General features: G+C 41.7%; 1 protein-coding gene across 2 annotated transcripts in view; it reads right to left on the bottom strand.

Annotated features, from left to right (window-relative positions):
- mrc2 (mannose receptor, C-type 2) overlaps window positions 1-15,426 on the bottom strand; it is a 49,730-nt gene that overhangs the window by 12,643 nt on the left and 21,661 nt on the right. For both annotated transcript variants that reach the window (XM_088906077.1, XM_088906078.1), the window contains exons 10-20: window positions 11,006-11,121; window positions 10,546-10,694; window positions 9,631-9,848; window positions 6,373-6,515; window positions 4,608-4,704; window positions 4,005-4,140; window positions 3,225-3,257; window positions 2,598-2,764; window positions 2,090-2,157; window positions 1,049-1,149; window positions 371-507 (exon numbers count right to left, since the gene is read on the bottom strand). In XM_088906077.1, coding sequence (XP_088762203.1) covers window positions 371-507; window positions 1,049-1,149; window positions 2,090-2,157; window positions 2,598-2,764; window positions 3,225-3,257; window positions 4,005-4,140; window positions 4,608-4,704; window positions 6,373-6,515; window positions 9,631-9,848; window positions 10,546-10,694; window positions 11,006-11,121 — 1,365 coding nt within the window. The remainder of the gene's footprint in view (window positions 1-370; window positions 508-1,048; window positions 1,150-2,089; window positions 2,158-2,597; window positions 2,765-3,224; window positions 3,258-4,004; window positions 4,141-4,607; window positions 4,705-6,372; window positions 6,516-9,630; window positions 9,849-10,545; window positions 10,695-11,005; window positions 11,122-15,426) is intronic.

The raw sequence follows: 15,426 nt of genomic DNA, 5'->3' as shown, positions 1-15,426 counted from the left end.
CACACCCTTAAAGAGTCCGATAGTTTATAATACCCACCAGATGAAGAAAAAAACAAACAAACAAACTACTGTTGAGGAAATCACATAGCCATATACGGTATGATATGCTGTCATTTTATTCTACATTTCAATCTCATTTAGTGGCTGCACACTGCTTGTAAGAAACCTTATCTCCAAAGTTACAAATCTGTATCTTCAGTTCAGGGCTGCGTTTCAGAATATACATAAAAATATACATTCTGAAATGCAACCATTTCAAAGAAAGTATGAATAAATTATCAGGGAAGTATCAGTTTAAAAATGTACAGGGATGCAGAAAGACAGAGTCCCTTTAGCTGATTCGTCTTTCAGGGATCAGGGAGCAACTCACCTTGCTGAGGAAGGGGATCCATCCCTCATTACAGCCTCCAGGGGAGGGAGCAGGTTTTGAGGGCGTGGGGAGGGTGCTATTGGCCTTCTTACACACATAGGGCAAGTCAGTGGAGCACTTCTGGTCACTCCATTCGTCTGTAGGAGGACACACAGACTCATCTGTGGGATCATAGCAGCTCTCTACACCAACAAGCCTATTCAGGGGTCTTTAAGGGTCAACATAACGGAGCACAGTTTAAAAAGATCCTGCAACTGTAAGCTAAAACCACATTGTTTGAAGCCTGAATAAGGGAGGTTTATGAACTAGAAATTTACATCAATAATACAAAAAGAGAACAAAAGCATTCCCAAGAGCAAAGCTTGACATTTCAATTCTATTCAACTATTACCAGAAGCCACATATTCCTACAACCTAAAGCCTAAATAATTTGATTTATTTTTTGCTTAAAATTGGGAAACAGTTGAAGGCACTAAATGCAATACTGCATATACCATATTAATTTTACCAGTTTTTTCTTCGTTTTTGGGATTAAACTTGGGCCTGAGGTTAGATGCAGAGTGCAGGTGTAAGGAGTTAACCATTTCTTTTTCCAAGTTCTTGGAAACCATCAATCTTGCTTTCCACACTAGTTCAGGACCCTTCAGCGAAATGCCTCCTCATCTCCACAGTCCTTACCTGTGCTGGCTTTCATGGACACACACTTCTTCTCACGGCTGATTGGACGGGGGCTCTCTGGACCCCAGGCCACGTAGTCGAGCACGGACCTGTCAGACCATCTGCAACACACATGCGCTGCTAAAGTTCAGGTAAAACACAAGCTTTGGACACAGAAAGGACACTCAGAAGAGCCGAAACTGACAATTAATATCCCCTACGCATAGATTGAGATTTAGATCACTTTATTAGCCATATTCAATTTCTTGTATTAGGACTTTGTCTTTTCACAGACCCCAGCTTGCTCTCCATGAGACACACAGACAGGGAGAGAAGCTGGGGGTCAGAGCGCAGGGTCTGCCATTCATACAGCACCCCTGGAGCAGTTGGGGTTAAGGGCCTTGCTCAGGGGCCCAACAGAGTAGGACTCCTCTGCCGGCTGCGGGATACAAACCGGCAACCTTCCAGCCACAGAGCCACCGCAATACACCATTTAAAGACTCAGAAAGTAGAGGTTGTCCACTCGGGTTTTGGGACAGACCCCCTCCAGTCTTGGACAACATGGACTTGGGTTGGGTAGTTTTAGTTACATCAAGGTTAGTCGTGCAGCTGCCAAATTCACACAAAAAGGCTTTTTTATGAGCAGTTCCCTCAAGCTACACTGCCATCTGAGGATCTAACGCAGGCAAGAAGTGTGAACCTTTATGAAAGCATGCTGTAATATTTTATTTTCTTTGTTTTTATTGCAAGGATAATATGAATGATAGCAAGTAAAAAAAAACATTTTCATCCTGCAATTATAGACTGACATGTTTAAGCTTAATTTGCTTTTGCATACAGTGTCTGCTGTGGCCTCACCTTTAAAAATGGACTTCAGATCACTTTGAACCACTTGGGCCACAACTCTGAAAACTGAACTCATTATTTTCTAAATAACCTAACAGTTTTGCCTACCTTGAATTCAAGACTGCACGTTCATCACTAGGATTGAGAAATTTCTACAGGCTTTTCCAACACTTGAAAGAAAGTTTGTCTGGGTCTCACCATAAAGGAGACGCCTACCTGAAACGTCCATCGTTGACATTCGTATGCAGCCCAATCCACCACTGCTGATTTTCCACTTTGGACACCTGCATCCAAACAAGACAATTATCCAAGTGTGTGAATACATGTGAACGTCTGCACCCTTTAACAATTTCTGATCGTGTCTCATTGAGCTTCCGTTCATTCTTCTGGGGTGTGAATCAACAAGACGAGCTTTATCGCAGCTATTCCTGTCTCGAGGGTGCTCGTGTCTAAAAAGCAGGTGAAATATAAGGATTAAACAATCTTACAAATTGGAAAGTAATGTTAAATCCATAGCAACAAAGAAACATCAGAAATCTCATGACACAAAAGTGAAAGTAGGACGACGCAGCTGTGGACTGGCCCAGGGCACTGGAGTAAATGAATTGGAAGGGTGTGTTAGCATGACGGGAGATGGAGTTAGAGAATTAGGGGTTCAGAGAGATAGAGACTTAAACATTTACCAGTTTATAAAGGCAGGTAGGAATTTAGGAGCAGCCCCTACCTTGCCCAGCTGCCGGTAGAGGAAGTCCTGCTCCTCGGGGCTGTGGATGGACACCAGTGAGGACTCAAACCAACTGCAGATGCGCTCCGCCTGCTCCCAGGTGGACTGATGGTCATAGAATTTGTACTCTGCACCATTGAAGGACACCCACTCCTTACTGCTGGAGTCTGAGGAGGCAGAGAATGAGGAAAGAGACCCCATTGCAGGTTAGTGGAATTACACTTCAGGATCTAGGAGTAAAGACTTGTACCACTTCTGGAGATAATGGGCGAAAAATACCTTCAATTCTCCAAGTAGGATAAACCAGAGAGCAGCTCTTCATGCTTATCTTTATGCAAAGCTAACAGAGATTTTAGAACACCCCCAAAGCTGTCCATTGAAACTGTTACAATAGCCAGTGGACTGTGAGAGCAAATAAGCAAATTACAACCTGGCTAAAGAAAAAAACTGAGCATTAATTTCACATCTGTGAAAGGTGTGGAAACAGAATGGACTTAACTGCTGTTAAATGAGCATTATTACTTGAAACTCCTTGTCAATTAAGTAAACCAATAAGTGAACAGTGGACACTTGCTTAGGAGATCAATTTACAGAAAAGCAAGCCTGAAGAGAATTAAGTGAACATACCCTCCTTTTCCTCTGGCTGTTTAACATCTGTGCCTGCAGAAAGAACAAAATGCTTTGTGTTAATATTTCAGCTTGATGTTATGCCTTCAAAAAGATAGAATCACAGCATAGTTTAACAGCTTTGAAAATGACTCAAATCATTTCAAAGCTTTAGATTAAAGGTGTCAGCTGCAACACCTAAATTCATTCTGCAGAGTGCTCAAGAATCCATGTCATGTAATGCAGAAACCTGCTACACAAACATCATATCAATGTTTCAATGAAAACACTAATGTAGTGATGCACATGTACTGCCCAACAGGACTGCAGGAATCAAACATTTCCAGCTGTTTTGTCAAATATAGCGAAAACTAATAAAAACCAAATGGTCAGTCCTGTCAAAGTTAATAGCAATATGCTACCTATAGTCCACATATTAAAGAGCCTTGGTTACCTTTCCTTGTTTTTATTTTTTTCTTTACTTTTATTCTTTTTTATTTATATCATTACAAAAATGAAATGCCAAAAAGTTTCTCAATTGGACAGAATAATTATAATGGAAAAATGTATTTTTAATCAATTATTTTAGGAAAGACATTAAATCTGAATTTAGGCCCCATGGCTGATTTGTTTCCTACACATGGCTGAGTATTCAAGTGATTTAGGTGTCTGGTCACTTATCCTCAGGGATAACATGGATCAATCACAGTATAAACGCGACAAGGCACGTTTACTTTTCAAATTTTATTTCAAGATGTTGGAAGTGGCAGAAGGACCAAAGAGCACCTGGGACAGGAATACCTTTGGGAATTTTGCATATCCAGTCCAGCTCCGACTCACACTGCATGGCCAGCCACTGCATGGTCCCCAGATCTGCAACAGCACACTGCCGGATGTCATACTCGTAGTAATACCGCCCAAAGTTGTGATAGGAGTACTGCATGTTGGAGATGTGGGAAAATAACACATCAGAGCAGTTTACTGTACCAACTTCACAAAAGCAGGAGAACCTAAAAACAACCTGTCACTCTCCTTCACAAATCTAAGTTCTTCAATACACCCATACAGACCACAAAGCAAAGGACCTAACACACAAGAAAAGCTCCTTCAGTAGTCCAAGGCCTGCTGAGAGCACTCTACTGGAATTGACGTCATCCTGGAATTCAGGAAAATCCATGAGAAAAAGCGGAGCTGAGGAGAACAGTACTTGCAGGTATTCAGGCAGAACGAGCTGCCAGCCACTTACCGCTTTGCCAACAAGAATACTTCAGCCTCCAACTGAGCATGGAACTGAGAGCCCTTGCTAAATGACAGTGCCATCGCTTTCTTTGCTATTGATGCTGCTCAACTCAAAGACGGGGGAGAGAAGGGGGTAGAGGCATGCAGACTGAAGGACAGGCTCACCCCCAGACCGTCACTCCATTTCCAGCTGCCCTTGTCTGCAGGGTTCCTGCGATTCAGGCCGATCCAGAACCAGTGCTGTTCATGGTCCTCCGACTCCCTGCAAACAGGAATGAATGGAGAGGAGACCCGAGTGATCTGACAGGAAACTGGACTCCATGTTCATTCAGGTAGTGTCATTTAACTGCTTGCACAGGCCAAGTGATGTGCAAAACTCTATTAGCATCTCCCTAATAATTAATTTACTATTTACAATTTAATAGATAGGTGTGTGTGCACATGGTGGCTGCAGAGCGATCTGTTGCAGCCCTCACTCGTAAGTGCACTCTCTGAATAGGTTAATAGAGTCTCTCGCGTTAGATCTCTTCGTTAGAAACGGTTGCTTGGGTGATCAGGAAGGCAAGGAGTACTAAATGTCAGGAGCTCACCTGTCAACGTAGCCAATTAAAATCAGTCTCTCTGTGGGTTATCAGAGAAGGGTAAACTGAGTCGAGAGACGCATGATTAGGTCTTCCATTTAATGTTCCACCTGTTCCTAAAGTATTTTTCCAGAGGTTGGAAGGGATGGCGTACAGACACCAGGACTTGAGGGGAGATATGCGGTCAGCCCTGCCTGTGAAGTCTAGCCACCCCCTGGGGAGCACTCTCAAAAGAGTCAGGCAACTCCATTGTACAGTAGGAAAACAGAGAGCCGTGCTCCTCCCCATCCAAAGCCAAAGTCAACTCTCTTGCCAAATCAACCCATAGAGATGTAAGGAATTTTTGGTGCTCTCTCCTAGATATACTTCACTGTTTTGCATGTTTATCAAACCTGCACAAGTTACAGTACCTACTATATTTATATCACAGCAATTACAAAAACATCCATTTACCTCAAATCAACCTTTAAGAACCTGTGCGAGCTTAACAAAATTGATTAGCAAAGAAATCTCTGAATCTCCTTCATTGTTCATCACTATAGAGGGAACTGCAGTTCTTAGTGTTCAGAATATATTACAGCCTTTTCTGAAATAAATATGTTCTCACTTTATGAATAGTAGAAGAAAAAAAATATTTAAAAATTAAACACCAGGACATAAGCAACTTGTTTTTTACACTTGTCAAAATGTAAAGTGATCCAATTGTTTTAAAGGCATTTTAAAAAAAATGGGACGTCTTAGGAAAGTTTTTATAGTTGCTATAGCCTCCTCCTACAAGCCAGTACTAATCTGTACACCCCATACACACACACTTCTGAAACAAATGATCAGATGTCCAAAATGCAGACACTTTGAAGTTCATTTCCAAGCTTAAGTTTCTGATTTTGGACATCTCATCATATTTGTTTCAGAAGTGTGTGTGTATGGGGTGTGTGTAAAGACATTTGTTGTCCTGTCTTTATTTAGGATGGGCTGTGGCTCCTTTTCCTCTCTCTGTGAGATGGCCACAAATATTTACAGTAGATGCTGGTAGCTTTGTGATCTAGGTAAATCACAAAAGCCTTATTAAAATAAATAAATTTCTTGTGCAGGTCCTCATCAACCTGCATCACACTGTTAAAGCCTTTCCTACACAAAGCATCGGAAAACCTCATACTTCACAAGAAAAGCCAGAAATTCAACATCCTTTGTCAAAGTTTAGTGCCTTTATAAAAATGACTAAATACTAAATTACTAAATAATAGGATTTTAAAAACAGTTTAAAGCTACCATGTACCCTCACAGCCCTGAATTCACTGTGGTAGTGTGGCACAGAGAAAGGGTCCAGAGGAAGAGTAATGGGGTCTCACCCAAATGTCTCATGGAGGATCTGGGCCACAAACTGCTCTTCATCAAAGCTGCCAATACTGAGGAGCTGAGCCCCATGTTTACGGCAGAACAGGTGGGCCTGCACCCAGCTCAGGCGCTGATGCAGCTGAGGGAAGTGGAACACCTGGGGGAGCAGAGAGGGGACACAAGGCTGTGAGAACTGGGAGTTACAGGAGGGGAGGACTGAAGGAACCTTAATACTTAATACTTCATCCCAGTGGAACCAGTAAGACCTGAGTCGACATTTATTTCCTCCTTTGGCACAACTCATACCTTTACTACCTACAACACACATTTCTTTTACTTACACTCTAGGCTGCTGTTCTGGCCAGTACTGGATACTCCACACTCCACAGACCGCAGGCCGGGGATGGGTGTTTTGATAGCACAGCCCAAGAACAAGTCTCTGTTTACTCAAGTGGGAGCTAATCTTGTGGGAGTGAGGCCATGAGTGCTCACCAGCCGCCTCGGACTTGATTAGAAACATGTGCTAGAACTGGGTGCTTTTCTCTTGGAAGAAACGCCAGCAGAATTGCAGTGTCTCTATGGTCCCTTAGGAAGCTCTGGGCTCAAAGCATCACTTTGCTGCTTGCTGGCAGCTACAGGGTCAAAGCTGTTACTGATTACTTTCGCAAATACAGAAATTCCTTTTAATATGACGAAATTTGCAAAGCTACCACAGTTTAGAAGGCCAATGCAATATTTTTTTGTCAGGCCAGCCCAAGAACAAATCACTGTTTACCTCAGAAGACCTTTTAGTGTTGCAAAGATACTACAGCATATTGCTGGTGATTCTTGCCATATAACATTTCACACTGTTAACAAGGAGAACAATCGGGCAGTTCAACCCTGTTTGGGGCAAACAGAGAAGTCCTTAAACCCTTGTCACAATCACGTCTTAAAGCTCAAATGAGACAAAGCATGTTGTAGATTTGCAATACTGGATAATATACATAAGAGCACAGAGCCTTACAAAAAGTTAGAAATACCATGTGCTCTTTGCAGCAGTGTCAGAGTAGTAGAGGAGTTTGTTACCATATATACAGTACATGTATATTGGGATTCAGAAATGTCAATGAGTATGGAACGGAAACCTGACACTGCAGCAACAGGAGAATCAGAGCTGAATGAAGAAAATATTGTACATCCACAAACAGCAGGGTTTAATGTATTTCCAGAGCTACAGAGAAAATTAATCTCAATTTTTTTACCTCTCAGGTTAAGGTCAAATGCATGGTTGAAATATCAAAAGAACTGTAATTGTGGTATGTTTGAAGTGGGGCATGTATATATCTCATTTATCCAGCATCACAGTATCACCACTTACACACATTGTGAGAGGTGTTGATGGGGTCTGTTAATTTAGCCTTAAAGAAAAGTTCCACTAAGATGTCTTTAGCAGCCCCAGTGGCTTAACACTACATAATAAAAGGCAGGAACAACACCCACAAACAGGATAAAGCAGACCAATGTCTGCTGCATATCAAATAACAGAATCTAGAGGGACAAGGAGTAATTACATATCAAAGAACAGGACAAGTACTCAGATTGTGAAACAAACTTTCTTCTGACTGTATATAAGAGCTGGGAAACCCTTGCAGTTTGTCTGTTCTGAGGGGCAGACTCAGCGCGCGTAGTTGAACTTATCGAGCTCAATAAAACTGAAACTGCACAAGACTGTGTCCTGCTCCTCTGATGAAGAATTTCCCACAACATGATATTTTGAGAACACCTATATAACAACAGGCAGTTGTTGTATGGACATACAGCAGGCTGTTCCATAAACATTTTAAAGCCAGTAGCAGTAATTACATTGTAATTTATATTGTGGCAGCTAAGTATAATGTTGGCAAGGCCAACAGGAGGAATTAAGACACACACCATGCTCTTAAGTGTCCACTGAGCCATCTGCCTTTGAACACTGTGAGTCCTTAATGCAACAGTTTGACGCTAAGCACTGAAGGCAGATTAGTGATGTTTGGCAAGTCAAGGACAACATGGCTGAGTAGAAACCCACCCTCCCTGTCGTACCCTGGTGCTTGGCGGTTCATGTGCCACTGCTTGGAGAATCCCAAGCCCTGCCAGCCAGTGATACATGCCAACATAAACTGCTAATGGCTGGCATACAGGGCTCAGCCTGTGCTCTAGATCAATGCACAGTGAACCACTCAGGGGCTCCCCGACAACTTTTTTCCCTCCACACAAAAAAAATCAAATGGAAAATTGCCATTTTTCTCACACATTCCATAAAAGTGCTCAAGTTTTTAAAGAAAGAATAAGGATAAATTTAGTTTAAGGGACAAATGAAAGATTTTAGCATTATGAAGAAGGAGAGAACAAAAGTTGCATTATTAGTAAAAACAAACCACCATTTGTTTCAGTACTACAACTGGAAAAAACTAATAAAGCAGGAGTAAACAGATTTTGATATAATAAGGAATTAATTCTTGAAGATAACAGAAATAGTAAAATATTCATTCTGTATGTTGACAACAGAAAATACCAAAAACATCACCCAATATTGATGGAGCTCGTTCTTTGACATTACCGATACGCTCTACAGGGGCAATTCAACAAAATCACCAGGTCCCAACATTTACCTAGTCAGACCCAAGGAAAAGAGGGATGTTATCCTAGCTTAGACATCTTTATTAACATTAATTATTATATATGCTTAACTGCAAGCACAATTTACCAACTGGAGAACTGCTAAAGTAACAACAAATTATAAAAAATAAAGCATAATATACATCATACGATTTTTGGAAGCCTAATAAAGTCCCTTCTAATAGGCTGATCCTCAAATTAAAAGCCACAAGAATCTGAGGTAATGTATGTGTATTGACTGAGAGCTGGTAACAGGAAATACTGCATCATCTTAAGGAGCACAACATCTATCTGGGCAGATGTAAGCGGTGGTTTGCTGCAGAGATTTTTTAGCCTGATTTAGATCAATGATGCGTATTCCTGTAGTGTTGGCAAACACAGGAATGACAGTGACAGACAGAACCATGGGGCTACACTAAAGGAGTAGAGGACATTACCTTATACCAAAAGCATCTGTACCAAGTGACTCACTTTTATAATGGTAAAAAATGAAGTCTGCTCTGTGTCAGATAGAAAAAAAACAGTATGTACTTAAACAGCTGTAGCAGTTTTGGGATCATGTTTCACACTACGCACAATTCTCCAGACTCCTGCCCTGTGCCTTTGTCTTTCCCACAGAGCTGCAGGACTACCTTGTAGCAGTGGTGCAGAGAGCTGCTGGTCTTCCAGCCCTGTGGGCAGGACCCAGTGAGGCTGGGCGTGGGGGCGGGCTGGGGCAGCTCGGGGCTCAGAGCGGTGTCCAGATTCTGCCGACAGATGTACTTGGCCTTTGCAGAACTGCAGTCCTTCACCTCCCACAACCCCGTGGCACCGCCTGTCGCCATGACCACACAGCCACCCTTGCTGAATCCTGAACACAATGCAGAAGACAGCATGGTAAAGGAACAAAAAAGCCTGTACGGGCCAGAGATTGGAGCATTAAAACAGGAATGGGGAAGGAGAGAAGACAGGAACGTTAAATTCTGCACTTTCAGTTATACATCGTGGATCAAGCGATGTTAGAATTGCACAATGCTCTCACGGGTTTGGCCAGTGGAAACTATGTGGTGATACAATTCAAGTGTCAATCAACCAAAAGGACAGAAGTAAAACCTACAGGGAAGGGCGTGTAAAACAGAACAGGAGGAATGTCTCTACCTGAAGGCTGTGGGAATATGGAACAAGCTACCCAGCCATGTAGCTGAAGATAATCCTGCCATTTCTTGAAAGCAGCCACAGAATGAGATGTTCTGATCCATTGGCTACTAACTGCCAAGATGTCCAAAATGACCTCGTTTAGAGTCTCTCATGTACCAACCAGATTTTGGTGTGGAAGGGATCTACAGCAGTGAGCCCAAGCTCAGGACGGTGGTATCAAGAACCCAGCTGTAGGTCTCGGTTAACACTGCATGAATGCCTTCAAACAGGTGAGGGCTTCCATCACCAAGGTCACTGCCCTTTACCTGAACAGGTATGCTTTTGTGAAGAGGATGTTAAAGATCGCGTCCGCCAGCTCCCACTCTGACTACTGAAACCCATAATAACAAAGGGGTGGTTTCCCCACTCACCCGGCTGGTCACGGTTCCAGTTGGTGTAGGTGACCTCATCACCACTAAGCCAGTGAAAGGCGCCTGTCCCGTTCTGGTCCTGGAGAGCAGTCCAGAAGTAATCCCCTGACCGACCATAAACCAGGCTGCTCACAAACGCCTGCTCAAACCTGACAGACAAGGAAGACACCAGTATAAAGGGGTCAGTAAAACTTGGACACATACAGCCTGATATTCAAAATTAATAGTTTGAATTATTTTAACTGTATTGTATTTCTATTATTAGTGTTCAAAGAATGCAGTTTACTTACTCTCATTGTATAAAAACTTGTGCACGAATGGGGATGCATTTCAAGGTGGAAAAGCTTAAGTTATTTAAAATAAATACATGGACTAAAGACACCCAATTGCCCTTCATCAGTAAGATCAACAATAAAGGAGTTATCCTCTGCTTTCACTGAGGCTCCTGCGTTCGCAGCACCTGTTCATGATGGTGACCAGGGTGGCCTCGCTGCTTATACAGGTCTTCCGGGCTTCATCAAAAGTCATGGACTCCTCTCCCAGTAAATAGCAGGAAGGACTGTGCCACTTCCAGCCCTAGAAGAACAGAAGGAGACCAAGAAGCTCCTAAGAAAATTTACTGTAATAATGAATCTTCCTAAACTTCTTTAAAAATCTGGCTGGTGTTTTCTTAAAATAGCTCACAGATGTGTAATGAATTCCTGCCAAAATGCTGAGTGGGCGAATTTATCCACGGGGAGATTTGCAGGGGAAGGTTTTGGCATTTTAGAAATCATGCCGCTTTTACCATAAACAAGTTTTCAATCCGAGCCGAATACATCTCATTACATAGTCTTTTGACCTTCAGATCTGACCTAAAGCTCGGTAAAGATAATGAGGCTTAGAAAGATCTGAATCTTCCAGAAGCTCATCTTTACCCCATCTGTAAAACATTTCACACTCTCTGTAAGTAATCCCACGATTCTTTATTACCTTATCATTCATATCCACGAAATATTTTCTAAAAACTTTACAGCAGTTTTCTACAAAGAAAAATGTTACATTGACTTCAAATGCTACAACAGAAAAATGGGGAAAAGGTGTTCCACAGAGCATGTACAGGGAAATCCAGAGATCCCAGTTACATATCTAACACATCTGTGGAAGGTGGAAGGAAACTGGAACACCTACATAGACCTGGAGAGTCCAAACCCCACATAGAAGACTCTCCAGTGTGAAATACCATTGAGCCATGTGGCCCTTCTTCCAGCTTTGGACATGGTCATTATGGAGTAAGGACCAGGGTAATGCAAGCTGCAACACCTGTACCACACAAACTGCAGATCTGTAAGCAAGGTAGAAGTAAACAACCATCTAAATAATAACTACACAATGAGCTTTATAAAACTGGGCAACTGATAAAACAACAAAATAACTAATTTTCAGAACACGTTACAGCAGGTTTTTTGTGCTTTAGTTACATTCCTGTGCATTCAGTCTTTTCACTAACATGAAAACACCACAAAACTCATGACTGCCATTTCTCCTTGAATAATTTCTTTCGTCATGTTACTACTATGCCCTCAAGACAATTTGAATTAAGAAACTGCATGAGTGGGGAAAAAAACCCAGCATCAACACTGAAGAGTTTCACATACACATCCTGCCAGTTCAATTCCCTAAACTCAATTTTGCCACCTATTTCACAACTGAAATGGTGTGTAATTCAGTTTATTATTTCCCATCAATTTATGACTCAATGTAGGTGAAATGTAGAATCACTATCTCCAGGTTTTCTGTATTATGAAACACTGAAGCAATGGCCTTCACAGCACTGGGAAATTCAATCCCTGGTGGCGCAGATTGGAATTAGATTACATCTTCTCCGGCCAGCTGAACTGTTTCAAAAAACATGGCAAGTATCAGTATACAACTGTAAAGAATATCAATTTTAAGGACGGAAGAATACATTTCACAATGCATAATTTAGGAAAGAAAGCAACCTTTCAGAAAATTTAAAAAGTTATTCCTTCCTCTAAAGTTATTCTAGAAGCTGAAGGCGTGATCAGGAAACCCTGGTTTCTCAACGCAAGCTCTTACACAATCTCAGCCCCTGTGGATCTTTGCACTTTCAGTACTGCTTTTTATTATTTTAATTGGCAACTTAGTTCAGCATGGTGGCAAAACAATTGAGAGTCAATTTCCAAAAAAAACATTTTATAAACCCCAGCTACAGCATGATGGGGATTTCTCCATGGTAATTATCTTCTACACACTGCAGGAAGAAGCTGATGGTTTTGAAAGCAAAAGAGAAGAAGGGACAAAAAAAAGATAACCCTAACTGTAAAAGCTGTAAAAGATAGCAAAGATTTTTCCAGATGACAGCGGCACTTGCCTGCACTGAAGAGCGGACAGTCTGGCTGACCTCCAAAGACCGGCAGCAGTGATTAATAAGACAGCGAGAGGTTTCAAATATTTACAATGTACATTCAAATAACCACTGACTGTAAACAGCTGGAGGACAGGCCTCAGTATCAAGTCTGTCTCCACATAATTGGGCAGGACAGTGAATGGGCTTTTTGTATAGGCCATGTGCCAGACTGCAGATTCCAAGTGCAAGATCAAGGTCACTTTCTTTGTACTCTGGAACAGTGCAGCTCATCAGCGACAAAAGTAAGCAACAAATCATGCGACAAGGCTAACACACTAAACACTGAGCAGCAAACCCCGTTTATTTGGAATCCTTCCAAAACTAGCTACACACCGATTTGTGATTTTAAGGCCACCCCTCCATTTGTACTTAAAGGCCTTTCTACAAACATTTACACATTTTAGTCCACCTTTAGGAGAAAAGGCAAGTAAAAAAATAGATGAAAATGTGCATACTCCAAGTTTAAGAATGATAAAAAAGCTTTATATTATATTTGAAATTTTGGATTACCACCCAAAACAAACACTTAACAGCACAGGAAGCCTGTTTTAAAGAAATTAAATGTGGCTTGCAGGCTCTACTTTTCTACATCATCTCAGAACTCAGTGCAGTGTTCAGAACAAGCTCCAGGTTTGAAGAAACTTATAATATTTACTTAATCTTTGGATTAATTAATAAATTCAATTTGTTTTACATAATAGGAGGTATTTCAGCCCTTCTCATGTTCTAATTCTAGCCAGCAGCCATATCACCCTGCAACTCACAACTGGCAACCCACTGAAGCTAAGCAAGTGTGAGCCTGGTCAGTACCTGGATGGGAGACTTCCTGGGAAAAAAACTAAGGTTGCTGCTGGAAGAGGTGTTAGTGGGGCCAGCAGGGGGCGCTCACCCTGCGGCCCATGTGGGTCCTAATGCCCCAGCATAGTGACGGGGACACTATACTGTAAACAGGCACTGTCCTTCGGATGAGATGTAAAACCGAGGTCCTGACTCTCTGTGGTCATTAAAAATCCCAGGGTGTTTCTTGAAAAGCGTAGGGGTGTAACCCCGGCGTCCTGGCCAAATTTCCCAATTGGCCCTTACCAATCATGGCATCCTAATAATCCCCATCTATGAATTGGCTACATTACTCTGCTCTCCTCCCCACTGATAGCTGATGTGTGGTGAGTGTTTTGGTGCACTATGGCTGCCATCGCATCATCCAGGTGGGGCTGCACATTGGTGGTGGTGGAGGGGATCCCCATTACCTGTAAAGCGCTTTGAGTGGAGTGTCCAGAAAAGCGCTATATAAGTGTAAGCAATTATTATTATTATTAATTGATGATCAACAAATAAAAACACAACAAAAAAATTCAAATACTTTTTTAAAAACAAGTAAAGGTGAGAAGTACAGTAAAAAACATTTTAAAATGTAGGCCTAAACATTTGCTGCAAAACCCTATCCAGATAAACCAACTTTGAATAACACTGTTCCCAAGAGTTCAGCCATCTTACCTCTTTCATATTTACATTTTTATTTTCTGATTATATGCGTAAAGATACTAAAAGATACTATGCATACAGATACTAAAAATATAGAAAGCATTTCTTTTAAGAAAGCAATTGGGACCGCCCAAGCCTTTGGTCACTCATAGCCAAGCTACACAAGAAGCATGGAAGAACATGATGAACATGTGACATGTGGATTAGCCTATTTCTTAGAGTGTAAGTGCTTGATGGCAGTTTCAGCTGCAAACAGTTTTCTTCACTTTACTTTGATTTTATCCCAGTTGGTCACAAAAATCCGCTTTTGCAAAAGCGGCCTATGGAAAACTACATCAAAGCGTTGACTGTCCTGATCAGCAAATTGCGGACTGATCAACCAAGCAGACTGGAACACACCAACTTCATACGTGATTTCACACATTTATTCCAGCACAACACATACAACCTCATAGCATACAGCTGTTGCTTGGAAGGGAGGGAAACTTGGACCCCAAGAGATTTATCTTCTTATGGAGTTTGTTCTTCCGCGTTTGGTTTCACTGTTATTCTATGACGCACTGCACATTACATTCATTCACAAACTTATACAAGCTTCTTATGACTTATTAATGAGAGATGAGACTTTATTGATCCCGAAGGGAAACTGAGGACAATTGCATTGTATTGTACAACTCTTTCTGTACAGTCTTTATAAATAACTGTGAAGGCACTCTTTGACAACTTGTGAAGAGGACTACACAAAAAAAGTTGTTTGGAAACACCTCTTATTTTTCTCAACACAAGCAACCCAGAAGTCCAAGACTGCCTACGGCTGGACAAGCAACCCAAACATGAGAGCCAGGCCACATCGCGCAGACACTCAGAGACAGGAAAAGGGTGATCAATGAGGAACAGTGCAATTTCAGAGTGCATTTAAAAAAAAATCTAAATCAAAACTTTGCTCCTAGAGAATCAAAACACATCCATGCGGAGCAGATTTATGTGTT

This window comes from Atractosteus spatula, chromosome 26, assembly GCF_055471065.1.
Source record: "Atractosteus spatula isolate fAtrSpa1 chromosome 26, fAtrSpa1.hap1, whole genome shotgun sequence".
NCBI lineage: Eukaryota > Metazoa > Chordata > Actinopteri > Semionotiformes > Lepisosteidae > Atractosteus > Atractosteus spatula.
The sequence above is the reverse complement of the archived record's forward strand: the minus strand, read 5'-3'. Positions and strand labels throughout refer to the sequence as shown.